Source organism: Poeciliopsis prolifica, unplaced genomic scaffold (assembly GCF_027474105.1).
Source record: "Poeciliopsis prolifica strain line A6 unplaced genomic scaffold, Auburn_PproV2 SCAFFOLD019, whole genome shotgun sequence".
In the NCBI taxonomy this organism is placed as follows: Eukaryota; Metazoa; Chordata; class Actinopteri; order Cyprinodontiformes; family Poeciliidae; genus Poeciliopsis; species Poeciliopsis prolifica.
The window spans coordinates 3,725,919-3,749,823 of record NW_026562394.1 but is presented as its reverse complement, the minus strand read 5'-3'; the positions used below and the strand labels follow the sequence as shown (position 1 = coordinate 3,749,823).

General features: G+C 41.6%; 1 protein-coding gene across 4 annotated transcripts in view; it reads left to right on the top strand.

The window, feature by feature from the left end:
• LOC129368726 (neuronal tyrosine-phosphorylated phosphoinositide-3-kinase adapter 1) overlaps window positions 1-22,425 on the top strand; it is a 32,560-nt gene extending 10,135 nt beyond the window's left edge. The window contains exons 1-7 of one of the 4 annotated variants that reach the window (XM_055043823.1): window positions 3,942-3,989; window positions 7,834-8,073; window positions 15,150-15,517; window positions 15,595-17,325; window positions 18,030-18,272; window positions 19,074-19,180; window positions 19,743-22,425. In XM_055043823.1, the coding sequence (XP_054899798.1) occupies window positions 7,886-8,073; window positions 15,150-15,517; window positions 15,595-17,325; window positions 18,030-18,272; window positions 19,074-19,180; window positions 19,743-20,174 (3,069 nt within the window). In that variant the 5' untranslated portion in view covers window positions 3,942-3,989; window positions 7,834-7,885 and the 3' untranslated portion in view covers window positions 20,175-22,425. Of the gene's footprint in view, window positions 1-3,941; window positions 3,990-7,833; window positions 8,074-9,988; window positions 10,064-15,149; window positions 15,518-15,594; window positions 17,326-18,011; window positions 18,273-19,073; window positions 19,181-19,742 lie in introns of those variants that run through there. The other 3 variants (XM_055043820.1, XM_055043821.1, XM_055043822.1) reach the window with 3 other exon arrangements.
• The last annotated feature ends 1,480 nt before the right edge of the window (window positions 22,426-23,905 follow it).

Here is a 23,905-nt window from a genome sequence, read left to right as displayed (position 1 = left end):
AGCACAAAATGTAGTTCTTAAATAATAAAATTCAATTATAAGAGGAAGAAGTACGCCGAACCAGCCTGAGCCTGTGTGAAAATTTAATTGCCACTTGTGAATTTATGATCTAACTTTCTATTTAGAAAGCTGAATTCACTTCCACAAGTCACACCCTGACTAAATTGCTGCCTGACCTGCAGAATAAAGAAATAACTAAACAGAACAAAGAGCAACATCTAAATTAGTGCAGACATCTCTTTTCTTGGTTAAGATCAGTGTTCATAATTTGACGATCTAAAAGAGCGACTGGCAAAAATTGTATCAACGTGACAGTTTCTAGGCAAAGAACTCAATGATCTGCAAGACATTTGGCAAAAATACTTCGGACTTGCATAAAACTAACAGACTTTAGAAACACAGAAGTGGCAGAGTGATGATGTGGGACAACCTCTGAAAACAGTGGAAGAGCCAATCCTGTCATCTACTAGAATATCCTCAACAAGAATATCAAGCCATCAATTTCTGACCTAAGGCTGAAATCCACTTTGGTTATTCAACAGGACAATTATCCAAAGCACAAGGTCTAGTCAAAGTCCTGATGTTACTCATGATATGACCTTAAACGAGCTATTTTTGCTGTAAGTAATACAGCAATTCATTCTCCAAATTTACAACAACTATGTTTGATTGTTGTGGTAAATCAGTTATTTGGATTAGGAGGCAATTACTTTTTCACATCAGGCCAGGTTTGTTTAGCTTTTTTTCCCCCGTTAATAAATAAAATCCTTATTTGAAAGCTGCATTTGAAATCTATTCAGGTCATCTTTGCCTCATTAAAAACTAGTACGTTTTACAGAACAGCAAAAACAGAAGGAAACCTTTTTCATGGCATTGTAAATGTAAATCTTTAAAGTAAAACCTGAAACTGGACAAAGAGAAACAGGAAGAACTGAAGGGTTGTTTGCTTCCCAAAAAAAAAAATCCGATCTTGGTCAGGAGAAGGATGCTGGCTCAGTGAAGCATGTGCAGCTGCAGAGAGGAGCTTTTCCCCTCATGCACAAACGTGAGCATTAAGGAGTTTTTCAGCCTCGCTCTTTTCCCTGCAGCACCATATACGATGCTGCTGTGTCTGGGTTTCAGCGAGCAGACGGAAAAAAACCCACAAACACAAAGATGGACCATGGCTTTGCGTATCACGTGACATCTCGGTTATGTTTTTTTGCTCTTTCTTCTGGAAATGTTGTACTTTGTCGTTGTAGAGTGACGAAGCTGCTCACACGCTGAACATCTTTCTTTTTCCAGCTTTATTGTTCTGGGTTTATTCCTGTTACTGTTTTCTGCTTGTATGTCATTCGCAAGCCTGCCTCTCTTCTCTTATATGATGAACAACAGAACAAGGAGAAGAGGCTCGACATCTTTAAGCTGCTCTGTGCTCATATATGCTAAGTGCAGTAGGTCACCTTGGTTGCTGCAGATCCCAGCAGAAGGGGACAGAGGTGAGAGCAAGCCAAGGTGGGAAATGGAGATTGGGAGGTTACTGACACGCCGGTCTCTTTTGACCCAAAACAGAGATTACACATTCATCTCTTTCAGTTCAAGAACTCATTAGATTTTTTTTTATAGCAGCTTCCAGCAACTCTCCATGTTATACAGTATTCATGATCCACACTCGGTACAGGTGTTGACTTATGCACACACACGGTGGAAGTAATATGTGCATGCGTGCGACAAATACTGAGCATTTCAGAGAGTTTTGAAGTCTTTGTCCTGGTCGCGCGGGGCCAAGCGCGATTAGAGAAAGCTTTTTGGAGGATATTTCTGGTCGCGGCTCGTGAAAAATTTAAAGAGCACTCAATTTGTACAACGCTGAGGGAGGAAAATCTAAATACATTCATATTTGAGTGAATGTCTTTGGGGCTTCCTTTTGTTTCATGTTGTTAAACAAAACACAAGTCATTTCAGGGGTTTTTTAAAATTAATTTTTAAAACAAAAATAGCTTCTCATTTCATTCATCACTTATAAAATGAACCAAGTTCACTTGGTGATGATGACATTGTGATTATATTATATCTAAGTAATATTTTTTTAAGCATATGTGGGGCTGGATAGAATTAGTGAACAAAACTGTCTTGGTAAATCTGACGCAGCATAAATTATCCCACTGACCAAATGTTAAGAACAACAATTTCCCATTGCAAGTTTAGCTGCTGTAAACAGATAGTGTGAGAAATCTGCCCATTAATATTTTGCAAGCTTTTATGTACTTGTAAAAAGCAAAATAAACTTGTGTCACCATGTAACTAGTGGTTTGTTTGGTTAGTTTTGTTGGTGAGTAAACTCTCCCCAGCAACTGGAAGGACGCATCCACAAGTGGAGGTGAGATTTTGTGTTTCTCTCAAATTCCCCGCTGGTCAAAACTAAACTGCGTAGCTTGATTGGCATTGAATTGGTTTCCTTTCATGAGAACCTTCTTTTCTTTCTTCCCTGGTTCTGGATATGAGCCAAATCTCCGGAACGTAAAGTCAAAACAGCAAGATATACAGCCAGACGAAGTGTGGGAAATCCTCGCAGTTTTTGGAGCAAGGCTGTCAGGGCTGGCTAGAAACCATAACAAACCGAAGGGAGGCGGGACACCAAGTCATAGCAAAAGTAATTAAACTCTTATTTTCGTGAATGCTGGCATGAATAGGCCCAGGTGATCCCAGCTTCCCCTAACAGTCAGTGGGTCCTGTGGCATCCAAGCCAGCACTCAGGGAGGGTGTGGTCGCTGCAAGGCGTACAGCCATAAAAAAAAAGCTGGTACTTCCTGTCTAGCAAGCAAATTTTTTTTGTTGCAAAGAAGAGCAAAATATCTCTTTCCAGTTGAGAGCACCATCTGAACCGGTTGACAGTGACTCCTAAAATGCCATATGTTTGAATTTCTCCTAATATAAACCATCAATGTTGGTACTGCTGCACAATAATGAACTTTAAAATCATCATAGTCTGTCTGACTGCTGTCTGACTGCTCACTGCTGAAAGAATACCTTTTGACTAAAATGATTCATACAACTTGTAGTGGTTTCTGGTACTACCAAGAAAAAAATTGCATGTACTGTGAGGTAGTGTCACTTGTGGAGGAAAAAATGTTTTCAGTCATATATTTACAATGTTATTAATCACTTATAAATGTCACAGTTTCAAACTAAATATTCACTTCTTTAAACTGTTTAACTTGCCAACAAAATATTTAGTTTAGAAATATTGAGTTAGCCAGCTCGACATTACCTCGCTAATTAAGAATTTGGTTTGAAATTGCCACCGATAAATAAACAAATATCTTGATGAAAATCTGTCTTTAAAAAAAACAACTCTCCATTTTTTTTCCTCTAATCTCAAGCTAAATAACCCAAATTATTAATTTGACTGAAATAAGGGAGGCATTTTCATATATATGTGGCAGGAATTATGTCTTTCTTTCTTCCTGTGTAAATCCATAATCAATGTGCGCTTCACATCAGGACTCTCATTCCAGCGACTAAAAGTTACTGAATAGTTGGCGCCCTTCATCTCTTTATAAATATAGAGCCGAGGTGAGGTCAGGGAGTTAAGTTGACCTTCCAGTGATACTGAACGAAGATCGATCAAGGCGCTGAAGAAACATTTTAATAACCCTCTACTGCTGAGATATTTCTACACGTTTAAACCCTGTTTGCATCACAGTAGCTGATGAATGCAGATACTTCCGTCACTTCAGAGTTGCGCACGCCGTTGATGATGGAGGACGCTGAAGCTCCTGCAAAGTTTCCCCCAGGTATGGAGTCGCGCGGCGAGCCTGACGTCCTGCGCCGCGCATTCAGCGGCAGAGGAAGAAATGCGAGTGTTGCTAGGAGACCACACACAGCACACACAGTGTGAGCGGCTTGATTTCACCTCCCTACCCCCCATTCTTAGTCTGACTGCCTTTCAGTATTTCTTCATCCTCTCTTCCTCATGGCTCCCTCTGTTTTATTAGTCTCCGGCGCAGGTACCCCTCGGAGTCAGTCTGGATGTGATACGGTTTTCACCAGAGTATATTAATCTTATTCTTGCTCTCCGCTCGTCGGCTTCCCCCATTTCTTTTCTTTCTTTCTTTTTTTTTTTACCAGTCGCCCCTCCCGTCGCTGTGTTGCTGCCTCGGTCTCCCCTGCTCTCTGGCTGCGTGTGCTTCAAGCTGCTCATTCTCCTCCTCGGTGTTTAGCTCTATTTTTCTCCTTGCTTTTTCTCACTTTATGACAAACTACATCACTTTTGACTGACAGGTTGAATTGCTGGAAATTGCTTTACATGAATTGTTGTGATATTTGAGCACAGCTAAATAAGCTCTGCCAGATATGTTAGATTTTTTTTTATTTTCATTTTTTACGCTTTCTGCAGTTTTTATCATTTAAACATTTCCAGGCTTAAATTGCAATAATTAATAATGTAATCAATGACAAAATGCAAACCCAGCAGACTCTTTGAGAAGCACGTCACTCCTGGTACAATATGTCCTGAGCGGCTTGCTAGCCCTTTAAAGCTAACTGCTGTGTGAATAGGAAAACACTCATTTTAATTGTGCCATTTAAAGTTCAATCTTCACAAATACATAATGCAGCCCAGTGGAATTGAGTGCTTATTTTGAATATGGTGTGACCCGTTCAAGGTCAAGATGGTGCTGTGGTGTGTCCGTCTGCACAGCGGTGTTACTGTGCCACTCACAGCTTGGTGCTGCAGCTCCACTTGGACCAACAGCTGTGATGACGGCTGGAGGGCAGAGGTCCACACCGTAATCCTTACCAAAGTGTTAAGTTCATGATCAGTGAAAGATGAAGGCTGATATCATAACTGCATGGACATATTCTCTGCCTCCTGAAGCTTTTCTCACCATAGAAAATGAACTTTTTGTGACACATTACCGCTCAAAAGCGTTACGTTTCTCCACAAATCGTGTTCAGTTATAAACGCAAACGTCACAGGGTCATGCATAATTGTGAAATGGAAACAATACATGTTTTTTTATTTTTACACAAACTGATTCATGTGAATTTCCGTACTGCGACAGACTGGCATCCAGGTGACTCCGCCTCTGGCCCAAAATGTTCGCTGTGGATCGGCACCAGCACCGCTCCTGACCCCACTGACAACAAGGGTGCTAGAAAATGGAAGGATGGACGGATGGATGAATTCCCCCATAATCTGATGCCCTTAAATTAAATGTATTTTGCCCAATTTCCCTCTGAAGAAAACTGTAAATAAAACTGTGCTGAAAGCAAAGCAAACACAAAGCATGTTCAAGACCAAGGAGCATAACAGACATGTCAGGGATAAAGTTGTGCCGCACTTTTCAGATAATAGTGACGGGACAAGTTAAATAAGTATTTTTGCAAGGCACTCTAGACATTTTGTTCTCTGTTTTCTCTGTTAACATGAACTAACATTTGACTCAGATGCAGTGGCTCTGCTGTCGTTGCTTCACACCACGTGTGTGTGTGTGTTTGGCATGTGAGGGGGCTTGTGGGGCGTAGTCGGTGTGTGCATGCATTTGCTTATGTTCATGAATGAGTAGTATGCAGCGTTGCATGCCGATTGAATTGCGTGAGTCATGACTCCATCTGCCTTCTGGTCCGAACAAGGAATTCATGCGACTCCTGACCCTGCAGATGCCCCTGAAACCACTTGTTAAAAGCGCCGAGTTCAGTTGTGTCATGAAGGGACTGAGCGCAGCTTGTATTTTGGAGGTTTGACTTAATACTTAGACATCTAATGAGGAATATGGAGTTTTGCATATTCCCTCTTACTGGTTAATTGTAAACCAATCCCCCCAGTGCATAATGCAACAATTGTGGGCCTGCCGGCTCAGCTGCCAGATCCCAGAAACCAAAATCAAAGCCACACTTAACGAAAGCCCCACCTCCTGTCGCTGCTCTCTAACCTAATTAACATTGAGTCAGCAAGCATGGTCGGGGTTGTGGTCAGGGCTGTGGGATACAGGAATAGCAGAAGCGACGCTGACACACTGGATGACACACTGCGGCCATGACAAAAGAATCACACACAGATCTGCACGCTGCCTGGCCCTGTCGACGATGCCTGCTGCTTCCACTGTTTAGCTTCTCTCTTCATGGAAAGACATGGTTGACAATTAATATGAGTTTGAGATGGCATAGCAATGATTAATATAAGTTAAATGGTCCTGATGATCTACACAATCAAGAGGGTTGTCATTAAAGTTTTACGGTGTCTAAATGTTGTTTAAATATACCTCAAAGGAGCATGATGTTCTAATTGGCTGAACGGCATGGAGTGCCTTGCAAAAGCACGCACACACTGATTTTATAACTTTATAACAGACAAGCTTAGAATAAAGCCATAGCAAGAAGAATCTTGAAATTATTTTTACAAAAAAAAAATGGTTAAAAATCTGTGTTATTTATCTGATATGATAAATAACATTTAGCACAGCCAACTCTCTTCAAAAAACACCTAGCTTGTAAATCGTTTTTGGCTGTGTGTAATTTAAATTGGTATAATTACAGATGGTCCACAAAGGCGTCAACAATAATGCATAATGGAGACAGGTCAGAATAAGCCTGTGCGAAAGTTTAAAGCAGATGTGAAATATTTTATTGCGTTGTTAAATGGCCTAGTCAAAGTAAAGATCTAAATGTATTAGATAAACTGTGACAAGGCTTTAAAATTCATCCATCTGACTGATTTTGAGTTATTTTGTAAAGTACTGAATTGACATTGCAGCTATAACAGCATCAAGGGTTGACTCAGGGCAGCATAAATGTATGCCACACTTTTCAGATTTTTATCAAAAATGCTGAAAAGCATGTACAATTTTTCTTCAACCTCACAATTTTACATCACAGAGTGTATCTTGCCGCATATAATCACTAAAGTAGTTGGTACGATATGAAAGGATTTGAAAAAAGTCGTTCTTGTTTTTGTTTTGTTTTTTTGTAGCTCTGCAGCTTGCAAGCGCTGGCTTTTATTTTCAATTTCTCAAATGAAGAGTTTCAAATGTTCAGTAAAAGTTTTATCTGCGTGGGAAAAATATACTTGTATTTTGCATCACCAGATCTTCTAATCACACAAGCTTCCACATCCGGTAACATATTCAGATTGACTTGTCAAAAGATTCTGCACAGCTCGAGGAAGTGGAACCAGAGAAAACACCTCGGCGTTCTCCACGAAGACACATCTGAACTCTGTTTCTATTCCTGATGGAAAAACACTGGCATCATGCTGCATCAGCTGACAGCTGTTCTTTTCTTCACTAACTGCGCTGCAAACTCACATCCTCTGACATGAATACACGGTTGGACTCTCAAATTTCTGCCCCACAACAAGCCTGTTTTCTCATAGGGTTAACGTGAATGGGAAGCTGTGCGTGCGCTACATATGACAAACCACATTACTGTCTGCTTAGCAGGCAAGCTTAGATAGGCCATCCCAGGGCCTGCAGCCAAAGCTGCTCTGCAGCTGAGTTACCCTGCTTACTCAAATATTCATAACTGGATAATGAAAGTATAAATACACTTGCAGTCCGGGTAAACAAAACAGCAACTTTCATCATGCATGCATCGCTGTCTCGCCGCTGAGACGGCTGTCAGTTGCAGTAATGGACAGGATGGTTTAATATAACCCAATAAGCATTGTAATGAACTGCCTCTCGTCACGTTCTGCTAATTATTTGGTTTCACTTGGGTTTCATTTGTTGTTTCCACACACTGTGTGTAACAGCTGTCAGTCTTGTCGGCTTCAATCAGCCTGAGAAGCTACCAGACAAAGTTCTTTGGATGATTCACGCTCATGCACATTGTTCTTGTTTCCTTCTCTTTTAGAGGGGAGCTGCCTTTGGCATACATCTGCTTCTCCAGAGTCTTCTCCTGTACCATGAGCTCTGGCTCTGCCCAGGATGTGGCAGTCGAGCATTTCTTGCGTGACATAGAGAGGCGAAGCAAGCGGCTACACTGCGCTGTGAAAGGCTGCGAGGAGGAGAGATCCTGCAGCGACATGAACCTGCTGTATCGTAAGAGTCGCTTGGACTGGAGGCAGAGAGAGCAAGAGGGAAGTAAGAAAAGGTGAGTGGCTGAGCACACAGGAGCGCCGCATGTTCGGGATTACAGCACGGCTCTGCTTGGAGGAAACTTAAACCTCTTAGCCAGCGTGAAAGAGGTTAATTTTAAAATCCTTATTCCGAGTGCAGTTCATAAAGTCAAAGAGGTTTTATGTGAATTTGCACCTTAGTTCACGCAGAAGTTGAGAGTGTACTGCAAGGTGAGAAATACTGTGCATAGTTCGAGATGAGGTCCAAACCAATGAAAGCTCTATGATATAAGTAGATATGAAAATGCTGTTTTGACAAAAACATTAATATCCCTTAAAACTTTTACAAATTCTGTCATAGAGATGCACACTTCAAAGTATTCTGCTGAGCTTATTTAGCAGAAGCAGAGTGAAAGAGGAAGGTGGTTTTAAAAGTAAGAGCATGTATCATTTTCCTGTACAGTTGTGTGCTTTTTTTTTTTGTGTTGGTCTGTTTCATAAAATCACTATAGAAAAAATTTGAAAGATTTTGTAGCTGTACGCTTAGGGCACATGACAAACTCAAGGCCAAAACTGGCCTGCAAGAAGTTTTGACATGATCCTCTAGACCTCCTGTGTCAAACACGTCAATACATCAAATTACATCAATAAGTCCTTCCAGTTTTACACAAATCTGCAAAATTCGCACAAAATCAGCAAAAATCTTCACATTTTTTAAAACTTGTAATCCAAATATTCTCAAAATTGGTCAAAAACATTGAGTTTAAGTGACTGCTGCTTCAGCCTTACTTGACGTCAAATTATAATCCACAATTGATGTGAAGAGTAATAAAAGGTCACATTTATCATGTGACCGCTTTAGCGCAAATATCACAATAAATCCTTATAAACATTTCTAAACTGGCACCGCAAAATCTACAATTTTGAAAAAAACCCACTAAAACAATAACAAGGAACAGTTTAATTGGTTTTATGAGTATATTACATATTACATTAGTATACAACTGGCTCTTTAAGGGCATTCAGATTTTTGATACGGCCAAAAATGAAAAAGAGTTTGACACCCATGCTCTAGACTTTGTAACCTTCAGGAATACAGTTGTGTTTTTAAACATTGTTTTTTCCATCATAGCAACAGTTTTTTCTCTGTATTACACCAGGTTACATGAAGGTGAACATAAATGTAATGTTATTACATTTAAAGCTCACCAAATACGGAGACATCTAGTTTGTTGCTGGGTAGTTTTACCAATTCTTTCTGACACAACCGGCCCTTTAAATACTTTCTTGACCTTGGCGTGCCTCAGGGTTTCTTTAGGCCACTTTTGTTAATCTGGGCAAGAAATGACTCGTGGCGCTTTATCAGTGGTAAGCTTCTGTTAAGTATCAGAATACAGAGAGCTTGATTCTGAAAGCTTTTAGCTTTGGTTTCATTGAGTCGGACGTTAGCTGATAACACGCCAAATCTGTCACAAAAACAAGCAAGTGAAGCCTAGCGTCCTGCAGAGGGTGTTGATAACGCTGTGTCATCACACTCACATGACAGTTTGCACATGACAGTATTGTGTTGAGCAGCGAATGCATCGCAGCGAATGAGTGTATCTTGTTTATCTGCGCGTCAGAGGAGAGACGTGACGTTCAAATGTGAGTCGCCTGCAGCTCAGCGGAGAGCACTCTGTGTTCACGGCTTGTTTGTGGAGGGGAATGGAGAAGAATGCTTTGTGACCCCGAAAGGTGAGGTAGGGGGCCACATGTCAGCAGCAGAGATCGGCGTTGTGGTCGGATGGGAATCAGCTGAGGAGCAGGGCAGCGAGTGGGACGATCGGGACGCGATGAACGATTGAAGCAGAGCCTTGTGGGATGTGAAGCCACAGGGACAGAAAGCGGGAATAACAGATGCGGGAGGCGTGGATGGAGAACGGCAACATCCTGAAGAAGAGACGAGGACAGTGCAAAGTCTGACATCCTTAGGGCCTCTGGAGACAAATCACATTATACGGCAGAGAGCTGCAGGATGGTAAAAAGGTGAGTTTCAGTATGGGTTTTAAAAATAGAGTCGATTTCTTATGCCGCTAATACAGGCAGACAGACTATTCCCAGTTGTGACGACTGGTGGGAGAAAACCTTGCTATCAGCTGAAGCTTTATTAATCCCAGCATAGAAATAAGAGTAGCAAATGTTTCTTCACTTTAAAGGATTCTAAGCAGACAACATACATATAAAATGCTCTGAAAAACACTGAGCCAAAAAAATCAGCAAATAAAATAGCGTTTGTGAAGCAAGTTTGATGTTTAAAGTGACAGAATTGTATCCTCTTTGCTTATTTCAATAAATGACTCTCTTTGTGGTTTCTCATTCATGAGTGAGAAAGTTCTTTTTTTTTGCTTTTTGTTGCTTGTGGATGTGTCTTCAGCTGAGGGTCACATGCTGGTAAGCAATACTCCAGCAGTGTAAGAGGAAACAGAAGGTGAAAGTTTCACTCTAAATAAAACACCCACAGCAGCAACAAAGAACAGGGATGGAAATAGAGTAAAAGCCATAAAGGCAAATGAACGTTGTGCACTGTGTCAGTAAGGCCTAACAGAATGAGGACAGCTGCAGACTTGATGTCACTGTTCGCCCTCCGCTTCACACAAGAGTCAATGAAACTGTAGAAACTTGACCCAAAACTGCTTCTTTTTTTTAGATTTAACTGCTTAAACACACTTAAACTTTGACCCAGAAAAGTAAATTAGAAATGGGGCCTTAGCAGCTACAGGCAGAATAATTTAAACTGGAATTAATATCATCAAAAAACTCTGTAAAGTCTGTATTTTTCACTCCAAAGAAGATATAGCATAAGTGTATTACATCTTCTGTTCCCAGTGAAAGTGTTTTAAACTGTAATTGTTTCATGTTGTTATAACAGTAGAGGTCATATACTTTGACTAGGACAGGAGAGTTCAACTTGTGGCTCTGGAGCTGCGTGTGGCTGGTTTGACTTTCCACATTTCCTCCATGCAATGCAACACTACAGAACTGAACTCTTGTAGTCTTAATATTTTTATCTGCACAGTATTGTAAGAAACAAAATGGCAGAAAAAACACTTTTTGACATTAGGGTGAATAACAGATTATTTCTCTGACTGACTTTCTACAATAACAATAAAATGTTTTGTTTTTCAAGTTGATGTTTCTCTTTGTTGCAAAAATGAACAATTATGAGTTTAAAAGTGCATGTATTTGTACTAAAATATCCAGTATAAACCAGTTTGACCAAACAAGCACAGCAATGTTTACTACCACAACACACGAAGTATGCTATGTGATTTAAAAAGTGACACCAAAAAACACAAAACTGTTGTATTAGTAAGAGTCTAGTCTTTGGCAGTGAAAAACTGTAATTATTTTGTAGGGCTGATTATTAATAAAACTAGTAATTTAGATCAATATTACCAAGTTGACTTGATTATCAAGAAAAAGCCAAGAAAAACTTTATTAAAGCCAAATATTTCAGTCTGAGTTATTGGTCATACGTTAAAATAATAGCGGAAGTCATAAGTCATAAGCAGCAAGATGCTACCGCTGCGTTTTTAAATGCAGACAACTTCTCTTCTATACAGAAGTTTATTAACAATTCAACCTTACAGCTCAAAAGTTAATTTAACAAACTCGCTAAGCTAATAGCACACAACTAATACCACTAAGAGTTAAAACAGTAAAAAGATCAACAAAGATAAAAATGGGACCATCAAAATGATGCAGCTGTACTTGTATAGCAAGTAGGAATTTAGAAGCTCAAGACGACATTTATTTAGATGTGACGCTGGAAATTACTGATGCCAACAGATAAAATCAAGTGCAACCAGTTACATAAAAACACACTGAAGTTTGTGAGGTCAAGATGAAACAGCGTGGAGAAGTTCGAGGGAGTTGTGTTTGTTTCCAAACCCAAGGTTCTTGAGTTTCCTGTTTGATATTTGGACTTTATTAAAACGTCTCTTTCATTGGTTTTGATTTAACAGTCGGACCACAGTAACCAAAGATCACTATGTTCCTCCAAACAATCCGATTCATTGTCAAGAAGACATTTCTAGTTGAAGTACGATTAAGATGAAGATAAAGAGCCATGTGGAAATCCCTGTGTTTTCAGTATGTACATCAGCTTATTCTTCTTGCCTTCTGGCTTTTTTTTATTGAAAAATCACACATGAGGAGGCTATTGATCTTCTGATTTATCTTTACCTCAGCTACACCAGATTGCTGATTTATGCCGCAATAAAGGGAGGGCAAATAAAAAGGCATGAGCCCCGATACTCTTTGAAGAGCCGCCTTCGGTCTCGTTTTGAAGCTCCTGACATTAGAAGAAACAAGGGGAGGAGGAAAAAAAAAAAGAGCTCTTCAAGCAGCGAGAAGGGAGATGCTCAGCCTCTGTCCTGAGCTAAATTTGGCCTTCAAGTATCTATGTCGATTGCAAGGAGTCACTAGAACATCTCCACAGGCATTCAAGGGCACAAACATTCTTGAAGAGATGCAAATGAACTCTGGCGCTTCAGCACACGTATTAGAGCGCATGCATATGCGCAAACTGTCTCCCACAGGAGGGGAAGATAAGAGCCGGTGTATTCCCTCAGAGATGAGCAGCCTCAGCGCTCCTTCTGTTGATGCTCATGAAGTTTAATATAAACAGTGAGCTCCCATTGCCTGCCACTCTGGTCCTGTGTGGGCATTATACGGCTTCTCTTTGTTAAAATGTGTCGTTTTGTATAAAGTAGTGAGAAATGTAAAAATCATACATGTTTTTTGGGGGGGTTGTAGACTCAAGTGTTTTGGGTTGTTGTTACCTGCATTAGCCATCGAGAGATTGAAGATGTTCCACATTCTTCTTTGCAAATTCGCTCTAGCTCTGTCTGTATCTCTGAAATTCAATTTTCAAGTCCTACAAAAGATTCTTTCTTGAAATTAGTTGTGCACTTCGGACCATTCCAACACACGGATTTGATTAGATTGAAACAGTTACACTGCAGCTCTGAAGCTTAATCGTTGCCCCAAGGGTATTACGTTTCTTCTTCATTCCTTGCTCTGCATTTAGCACTGTCCACATTTCTGTTCATTTGGACCCGATTTCCTGTCTCTACTGCAGAAAAGCCTCCCCACAGCATGACGATGGCACCACTATGGCTCACTGAGTGGGTGTTGTTTACAAGGTGATTTTCAGTGTTAGTTTTCCACCTCACAAACCCTGGTCTCTTTTTAGCAGAGCACCTTCTTTCACTCGTTTGCCCTTTTTCTGACAAACTGCTATATAGACTTCTACAGCCTTTTCCTCCCAACAAAATAAATGCATAAAAATATTACAGCTATATTTCTGGAGTGAGCAGCTAATGGTTATGATTCTATTAAAGTTTTCCATCGGCCATAGCAGGTGGAGGTTTCTTCCTGTTAAAAGGGAGAATTTTCTCTCTACTGTCGCTTTAGGCATTCTTAGCAAGAGGGATTGCTGCAGGTCAGAAAACCTTATGAACCAGTTTGAATAATGAACTGAACTTGACTGCTCTGTGGTCCACTGGAATGTATGATTGGATTGTAAGGACATTTATTTATTAGGTGATTTGTTATGAACTGGCATTATATAAGTAAACTGAATTGAATTGAGCTGTGGATTTTTGCAGCTAGAGTAACACAAACTCTGGCTCCTGCATCTTACCTTGCTGTTATTGTGCTCCAGTTTTTTGTTAGGGTTAGGTTTTAGGGTTAGGGGATTAGGGTTATGGGACACTTGGTGTTTCTGTTGTTACTTTAGGTGAATGATTGTGCCTTGGTAGTTTTTATGTGGCCCCATTTTAACATGAGATGAACAAAATCTGGAATGTTGCTTCATGACCAATATCTGCTTTAAACTTGTCCTCAACTGCTGTGTTATTTGATCTTCATGATACTGTTTGTTTTCCCATGTTCTTGAAGAAACCTCTGACGCCTTCATAGGACCACTGCATTAAACTCCACACAAGTGGAGTCTACTTAATAAGTAGGTTTCTTCCAAGGCATTGATCACACTGGATGATCAATGCCTTGGAAGGCATTGATTATTAAAATAAAATTGGTTTTCACTTCCTACTTGTGTACCTTTTTGTTTGTCTGTCACTTAAAATGCCAATAAAACACATTGAAGTTCGAGGTTGCAGCAAGACAAAATGTGAAAAACCTTCCCGGTTGTTAACCCTTCTGCAAAACGTTGTAGGTGAGCTACTCCAAAAACAGAAAGACTCTCACTCTCTGGAGCCCTGAATATTCACAGTAACCCTGTCGATAATGACCTCAGGGACTTGTCTCATGCTGATGAGGGGTGAAGCAGAGTAACACCCTCTCTGAAGAGCACACTACTCAACAGTAGTGGCTGTTTATGAAGCAAAGATGCAAGCAGAGGCTTGTCAGAACACATTTATAAACCTTTGGTTAGCTCAGCGGGGCACCAATCTTCACAGTTTTGCTTTCACAGTTTGAACCACTGACCTGACAAGCTATTCTGAAAATCCCTCCTCTCTATCCACAATCATTTAGTGTTTAATTTCAGTGTGTTTTGCTTTTTCTAAAGCAAAATCCAAACCGAAAACTTTATCGTAAGCAAGTGTTAATATGTATGTCAACTGATCGTTATTTTGCTCTAGCAGACAAACAAATAAACCTACGGTCTGCTTTACTTATGGCTGTCTGACATTGATTGTTTCAAAGACTGAAGCATCAAATACAAGAGTCGCGGTAACAGATGAAATGATTCGGGGGATCCTCTGCTCAGGCGACAGATCTGTGTTCTGGATGTAAACATGTGAAGAAAACAGGTGGGTTCTAATAGTAGCGTGCATTTCTAAATTACTTGAGACAAGTGGAACTGAATTTGTAACTCGGTGTGTTCTGAGCTCAACCAAAAGGAAAAGCATTTGAGAGGCACGGCTTTCCTTTCGCAGAGAAACCCCTGCGGGCATTTTTTTCAACGTAAAGAGAATTTTTGAAGAGCAATGAGAGCGAGAGAGACATAAGAGACAAGTCAGTACAAATGAAAGAAACATGTTTTTTACTTGACTTTGATTTTCCCTTGATTCAATATTTTTTTTTGTAATCCCCTATTCTGCAGCTCCACTCAGAACGATCCGTCGGCCACCGTGGGAAAAGTTCGAGACTTGGCTTCCTTTCGACGGCACTTCCGGATGGGCTTCATGACCATGCCGGCCTCCCAGGACCTGTCCCCTCACACCTGTGCCTCGGCCATGGCGCCGCGCTCGCAGTCCTGCCACGCTGTTGGTGCGGGGGATACGAGCCTCGAGAACGGAGATTACTCCGACACCCAGTCGCAGCACGGTGGTCGCTGCCCCCCGGCCAAACCCAAACGCCATCCAAGTACCCGCCTGAGCTCCTCCGCTGCTGACAGCAGAGGAGCTCCTGAGACCCCGCCACCCTCTTCCAGCTCCCACTCACAGGGAAAACACTCAGAGAAGAAAAATTGTGAGCATTAGTGTGTTTTGGACACATTCTCTGTTGAAAATTGTTCATATTTTAACAAGACTTGTTATGTCTTGCAGCAATGAAGAAGTCAGACTCTGGGGAGATTGGAGCAAAGAAGGTGCCTCCTTTGAAACCCAAAAGGAGTCCCAGTACCCAGCTCACCTTTGACCCCCTTCCTCCACGTGTGCCTCCTTCTGCCACTCCCTTGCCCTTCCAGGCAGCAGACTCTCAGATTCAGACAGGAGATGGAGAGGATGAGCCAGTCTATATAGAAATGGTGGGCCAAGTGTTCACCAGGGAGAGCCAGACGGCCACGCCCCACCCCGTCACTCCCGTGGCCACCACGCCCGACTCTGACTCAGACCAGAGTGAGGCAATCTATGAGGAGATGAAATACCCACATCAGGAGGACAGAGAGTCCCAGAGGCACCTCCTGCCGAAGCATGAGAAGCTTAAAGCCTCAAAGCACTATCACGTCACCACCTCGTCCTCCAGTAGTTCTTCTTCTCTCCCTCGCCCTTCGTCTTCTTCTCCGTCCTACTCCAAACCCAAAGCTACAGTGTCCATCTCCCATTCATCTCCTCTGCCTTCCTCTGCATCCTCCACTCCTGTCCCGCAGGTCCTGTCTACCAGTCCTCACACACCACGAGCTCCAACTCCTTATTTGTTGCAAGGAGGTAAATCCGAATCTGAGTCCAACACGAAGATCCCGGCACCATTCCCCAATCTCCTGCAGCACCGGCCCCCACTGCTTGCCTTTCCTCAGCCTGCAGCTGCCTCCAGCGGGGTTGGTGTTCAAAACAAGACGTCCACCTCTGCTAAAACTCAAACATCCACTGCGACAGCTCAAGCCAGCACCTCCTCCTCGGCTTCTTCTAATGTTTCCACCTCCCTGTCAGGGTCCAAGGAATCATCTGGTGGCACGTCACAGCAGGACAAATACAGCCGAGACTCCCAGTTAGGCCCTGCTCCCGGACTGAGAGCCAGGAGTCACTCCACACCGCTACCTCCCTCCTCCAAATCCACTTCCCCTTTCTCCCATCATCACCATCATCCTCACCATCGCCCCTCGCACTATCATCACTACCGCAAGCCAGACAGAGGAGATTCCCCTGCTCCAACCAAGAGCAGCTCTCAGTCATCCAACCAGGCAACAGTCCAGACACAAACATCAAGTACGGGCAAGGAGAGCAAGAGTGTGAGCTTCCTCCTAAAGTCTGACAAGGGAGAGCGTGATAAAGACCGGGACAGGGGTAGAGACAGGGACAAGGAGCGAGATAGAGACAAGGACAAGGACAGGGATAGAGACAGGGATAAGTACAGAGAGCCAGACCGAGAAAGAGACAGAGATAGGGAAGGAGGGCCACACTCATTACCGATAGAGAACATTACCACCACTAGCAGCCAAACACCTCAAAGCAGCACCAGCTCCACTCCTACGCCACTATCCTCTTCCCAGCGTCCTCATTCCCGCCCACACCTCCGCTCTCACACACCCCACGGTCTGCCAGCATACAAGCCGCCCTCCTCAGACAGCCCGCTGCTGTGGACCTACCCGTCCAGTGGCTTCCGGAGACCGCCGGCTTACGAGAGCTTGAGAGCCAGCTCTCACACACCATCTCTACAACAGCCTTCGAGTCTTACTGGTGTGGGCGAGGGGGTGTCCAAGAGCCACAGCGGGTCCTCATCGCAGTCAAAAGTTGGCTTCATGCCTTGGGACAGCAGCACCAGCTTAGCTGCGGATGAGGGGTCCTACTGGCCCATGCAGAGGAAGCTGTCCTTTAGCCATGGGAGCAGAGAGGCAGAGAGTAAGTCATCAATTTGAATCAATGAGGCTTGAATTTTTGAAGTGAGGTCTTGTGAAAAGTTATCATGCAGGTGATTTGCAATTGATGACTCTCTTAGCTAATCCAGATTAGTTTAGTTTTGTAGTCAGAGACAGACCAAGACCAAAGACTTCGACCATCTTTGAACAACTCCATCTTTAAAAATGGTGATTCTAAGAAACCTTTTCATAGAAAGCAACGTCCTGTGAAAACAATCAAAAGAAACAAAATAAAGTTTCACAGCAATTTAATTTAACGCTATGCTAAATTGTTGCACTGCTTTCTACACTTTATATGTTGCATTCTCAGTGCACGTTTCAAGCAGGAGGATTATTGCTGATACTCCCACCCCCACTGTCATTTTCTGTACAAATAATTGACCCACTTATAAAAAACACAATGCAATACACATAGGCTTCCAAAAATATTATTGCACAAACTGTTACATGGAGATTAAATGTTTTAAGTTGAATGAAGTCCACCTTAGTTTTGGCCCATCTGAGACTAAATCAATTAATCTGGTTTTAGTCTAAATTAAGACAAAACAACAGTTACCTTGCACAGCATATTATCTGCTTATAACCTTTATCAGAATCTTTTGAACAGTCACACTAAGTTACTGGAAAAGTGATTCTACATGTGTTTCATTTTCATTTTTTTACTAAAAGCTCCTTTCCCTGATTCAGAGGATGAAGGGCGGGCCTGGAATGGCAGTGCTGATGCACTGTTGAGGATGGACAAGGAGGATCTCGGTTTGGGCTCTCGAGGCAGCCAGTCAGGCATCCCAGTTCACTTTAGTGGCGCCACCACCCGGGCTCTGGGTCACTGCGAGTCTTTAGCTGGTGTGGACAGCAGCCCGGGATTCAGAGCGCTGCCCAGAGGAGGACTTCCTCTTCCCTGCCAGACCTTCCCTGCCTGTCGTAACGGAGGTAAGCTCATCTAATATTTTATATCTTCTAGTTATAGTATTTTGTTTAGAAGGAATCCCCTATAATAGATGAGCAGTGACTTGCAATTGTATTAGCACCTTGAAACTTGCTAGATTAAATTAGAGGATTAAATATCTGCACATTTATTGGGGCAGGCTTTAAAAAAAAAACTAATTTCTTTCTTTCAACAGTTGCTTTTTGTCCTGCCATACTGACACAAAAGATTGCAATTGTGCTGCATTCTTTCCTTTTTTAGACAATATCTTAAAAGTATCAGAGTAAAGATAATTTAATTCTTATCTGTGACACAATCTTCAAATATTTACTGATAAAAAGTTAGGAAAAGCCTCTATTGTTTTTCTTCTAGTTGACAAGTCCTAGTCGATGTCATGAAATCATACATGAATGCATTCAAATGTTGCAACATTGCAAGGAGTCTGAATACTTTTGAACGACAATGTGCAGTAGTTATTCTCTCCTGTTTCAGTTGTTGCATTAAGCATGCTTAGAAAGATTATCTGAGATATTTACAATTTACCGTTGGACTTTGTGTGGGACATAAATCCCCTAATATTGTGGGAAATATATTTATTAATTACACAAGTGAGTTTATTTTTGAACACTTCAAACATAAAAGTGTTTATGTTCTATTTTTGGTTAAACATTCATGGTTAAGTCTTTTGCTTGGGTTAAAAAAAATGTACAAGTAGTAAAAGAAATATAACTCACAATGGGGGCACTGTTGTTTCCTTCTAATATTCTGATAAGTTGGCATGCACTGCAACGTTTGTTTCCTTGCAGAAGTGGGGCGGTTGGGCCGCTCCTCCTCTGCTGCTGGAGTCAGACAGGTGGGTGGAGGAGATGTCCACAGACAGAGCAGTCTACCAGTACGAGAAGCCCTAAATCAGGTGAATATATATCACATCTGGCCCTAGAGCTGCAGACGCTGGTAAATTTCAAACACAGTTTATTTTGAAGTCAACATTAATATTGCTCTCATTACGACTTCCCCCTTCTGCTGGAGACACTGCTCCTCCAGATCTATTTATAGCTGGTAGTTATGCCCACGGAGCAGAATAAGGGTCTGGTTTGTCTGGGAAGGGAAAAAAGGGTACATGACGACAGAAAAAACATGGAAGCAGTCAGGAAGGAATACATTGCAGATGTGAAAACACACTCAGCTGAATCAGGAGTGTGAACTGCAGTCTCCCAGCATTACATTTTTGCCCGGTTTCTGGCTCTATTGCAAGTGCTGACGCAGTTTGACTGTGCTGCAGAGACTATCTGCATGCGTTTGAACGTCAAACTGTTAAACGTGCAGCCACAGCACATCCTGGTGGCTGTCTGTGGGAAGTGAACTTTTTATAACACGTGCAAAGATTCTATCCATTTATTAATGCATTGTGATTAGATTGAAACTACAGAAAGTCATGTGCTGACAAACACCAATACCTTCTACTTCCCATGCAGCCGCACGGCGTGGCTCCGGCTCAGGCTCCTTGCAGCCCCAGCGGCCCCTGCGTGTCCCGGCAGCAGCAGCAGCTTCAGCTCCACCAGCAGCAGCTGCAGCTCAAGCAGCAGCTCCAGCAGCTTCAGCAACAGCACCACCTACAGTTGCAGTTCCAGCAGCTTGCCCAGCTGGCACAGGGACAGCCTCCCGCTGGCGGGGGCACTATGTCGTCTACGTCGCAGACGCAGAGGGACGGCAAGCTGCTTGAAGTCATCGAACGTAAGCGCTGCCTGTGCAAGGAGATTAAGGCACACAGACGGCCCGACAAAAGCCTGTGCAAGCAGGACAGCATGCCCATCCTCCCTAGCTGGAGACGGACACCTGAGCCTCGTAAGACTGGCACACCACCCTGTCAGAGGCCGCAGGCCGTCGTGTGGGACACGGCTATCTGACCCCGGGAGAAGCGGATTACATAATATCATCTTTCAAACGGTCTGGGGAGAGAAATTACTTAAGGAAGACAGATTGCATATTAAATGCAAACTTTGCTATTATTGTAATAGGGACTGGTTAGTTGAACTTTGACTACAAAAAGAGGTGAAGAAATGTAGTTATTACAATCAGACTAAGTTAATTTCTTACCCGGCTGATTTGTATTTTCTCTGTACTACGTACTGCACTGATGTGTTCTGATTGCCAACAAGTTATTTTTTGCCACTAAACACCACTTATTATTGCTAATACAGAGTGGGTCGTTTTCCTAGATTGGTGTTGCCAAATATCCTCCTGACTACTTGAGACACAAGGGAATCATGTACTTTCTTCAACAAAGCATCGAAACTACTCTGCAGAGGAGAGCAGACGAGACTCGTAGATAAGTTATCGAAGTGTTTCTTGAAAATCGTGAATGTATATGAGATGTCTTGGTATCAATAGATTGTCATTGTGGATGCAAATAATCATCACCGAGAAGTAAAAGCTACCTACCGTGTCCGTTTGCATATTTGTAATGTAAATCTATTTACTTTCTCGACCTTTCTGCAATTTTACAGCAATATGCTCTGAAAAAAAAACAAAAAACTCTCGAGCAACATATTTAAAAAGAATAATAAATCTTGTGTCAGCTAGCCTAACATACATATCTGAGACTTGAAGAAGTCATATTTACTGTGTCATACTCTGCATGTCACCAATAGACATGCAGTGCTGTAACCGTAAGACAAAAAAAAAAAAAAGAAAGAAAACAAGGATCCTGTCCGACAGATCTTAACTATACGGTCCTGTGTGGTTGTAGGAAAAAGATGAATCTACTGCGTAGGATGAGTCTGGGGCTGGGTTAGTCCAGCCGAGTATAGTCAGACACAGATCAGTGGTACACACAACTCCAGTCATTGCTCATGATTTTTACGCAGTTGCACATTAGCGTTCGTTCCACCGAGCACTGACACCCATCAGCTCAAAGACTGCGCAACACGGTGCAGCTGATGAGACTGTGAGCATCGATCACCTCAACCCGAATGCTGGAACAATCTGCACAAAGCATCGCTTAGGGGAGAAACCCTGATCTACTGTAAATAGACATGTACAAGTGTATTGAAAATGTAGCAATTATCTCCATTTTCATACTTGTAATCAATACATATTATGTAGCATAGACTGTATAAACATAACTTTGTTCACTTGTTTTTTGTTTTTGTTTTGTTTTTTTACTAAGAAATTAAGTACCTGATGCAGGCAGCCCATGCATTACTTATCGTTCAACTTATGAACAATGAGCCCTCTGGAGAAAACAAAAACAAACAGTTGTTTATATAATTTTATGCAAGGTTCCCTTTAAGCTCTGTTATTTATTCGATCCCCTTTTTCTACATTCACTTTTATTTATGTACAGATTTTAACAGCTTTTTGGTCTTAACATTTTTAATACTTTGCTGCTATTTCAATACCCGTGTTGTTCAATGGACTACATAGTGTTGCCATGATAAACAATATTAATATGATGCTTATTGTTACATATTTTTTTCTGGGGTCGGGGGTTTCCAGAAAGCCAACGTGGAATGAAGTTTGTATCTTGAAGAGTCAGCTCTCCTGTAATAGTATTAAGGCGCTTGAATGTCTCTTGGTTGATGTTTTTTTTTTTTTTTTTTTTAAATAATAGTTATAGTACCAAACTGTACAGTGCAGTACATCCAGTGAAAAAAAGACCTATTTAAAATGTTTAAGACTCACTCTTTGGCCTTTTCCTATTGTTTATGTCCATCTGCTCGTGTTGGGCGTTTTCTTTTTCGTTTGATTCTTTCTTTTTCTAAGCCTTTTGAGTCCATTTTCATAAAAAAAATGAAAATAAAAAACAGGCCAAGTTGGAGGAAATGGGCAAGTGCAATGCATGCAGAGATTCCTTACACTGAAATGCTCCAAATGATACTTCCTATTGTGCCCAGTTTGATTTTAAAAACCAAGTAATCACCTTATTGTCACAGACTGATGCGATACCCGAGGTACAGGCTACCATTTTTCCAGAATAGTTTACAGAGGCTGTTGGTTTTGTGTGTCTTCTGAAACTGTGGCCATTATACGAGTGCCATATACTCTATTGATATGGTAAGATACGGTGTACCTTGGAAATCACTGTAGTGCTATATTTGCATTGATATTGTCATTGGAAATAAATTTTATATAATGAACTTTACACAACAAACAAAAGTGGTCCCTGTTCCTGTATGCGCCCGGTGGCCCTGCATGGATGGATGAATGAATACCTGGAAAAATCGATGGATCCTGCACACATTCTTGGAAAGTCAGAAACAGTTTGGAATTTGATGTGATATTTTCAGCACCGGATGAGAAAAGTGAGAAATGCGTGAGAAGGAGAGAATGCCTTAGTCTTTGATTTGTGATGTTACAGCAGATCTCAGTCCATTTATCCCACAGATAAACACACATTCCTATAAAAATGAAATAAGGGCCATTGAGCATTTTCTTTCTCCCAGTCTGTCATTTCAGAGTTTTAAACTGGATCCATGTTTGTTGAACTATAGGGTCTTTCTTAGATCTCACCAGTGGTAGAGTTTGATCTGGAAATGCTTGAAGCAATAATAATAAACATTAATCTACTCCATATTTTGCATGTCAGTTTAAAGTTTGTTTTGTTTTGTGTTAACTCCACTTTGCAGCTCGTGAATCGGAGCATTTTATTGCAGCCTCAGATTTAGCTTAATTTAAAGGTCTGTTTCTTTATTTTTAAAGGAATCTTAACACATTTTGTGCTCTAGATTAGTCACAAATCAGGTTTCAAAGCAGCGGTGATCATGCAAAACAAATCCTGTCATGCTTGATATCAAAAATGATAGAAGTGAATCAGTGCATTCAGATTAAAGACTTTAATTTCTATATGAAATAGTTTTGTTTTTGCCAAAAGAACTGACTTCACCCAGATTTGTTTGTACCAGTTTCATGAGAAACTGGTACAAACAGTTGTACCGTAAATAGAAACGGTACTCCCTGTACCGTTTCATAGAAACAGTAAAAGCTGTTTCTATGAAACAGCTTTTACTTGTTTCATAGAAACAAGTAGCTTTTACTTGTTTCATAGAAACAAGTAAAAGCTGCATTTTGTTGGATATTTCTTATTCTTATGCCAGAGCAGAATTTCTTTAAGGACAAGCAAGAAAAACGTGTGTTTTATTTTCTTTTCTTGCATGCACATAGTTTCCCATAAATCATGTAGAGTACATTTGATTCAAGCAGCAAGTTTCTTAGTTATTGAGTGGTTAACATCACTTTCCTGCTGTGTCATTTGATCATTATTACGAAACTGAATATTGGTCGAGCTGTGATGTAGTTGGGAACCCCCCGAATCAACTTGAGGTCTCGTGAAAACTTTGGACCGGCTCTTGGAAGGCGTTTTTATGCAACATGCATGACACTGCAGCAGCTGCAGCAAAGGGGAGGAGCGGGACACCGTGTTCCTTCCGCACTCCTGCAGTACGTACTATTCCCAAATGAGGGCGCTATCTTCACTCCTCATTTCACCCTTTTCGGGTCTGCGCAAAGCACCACATTCAATGGCCCCATCGGGTGACAGAAGTTTTAACTTGACACAGTTCTTTCCTTCTGTTTTGTTTGACATGATGTCATCACGCAACAGGGCTTGAGAAGTTGTATATAAGTCACTCAACTTCAC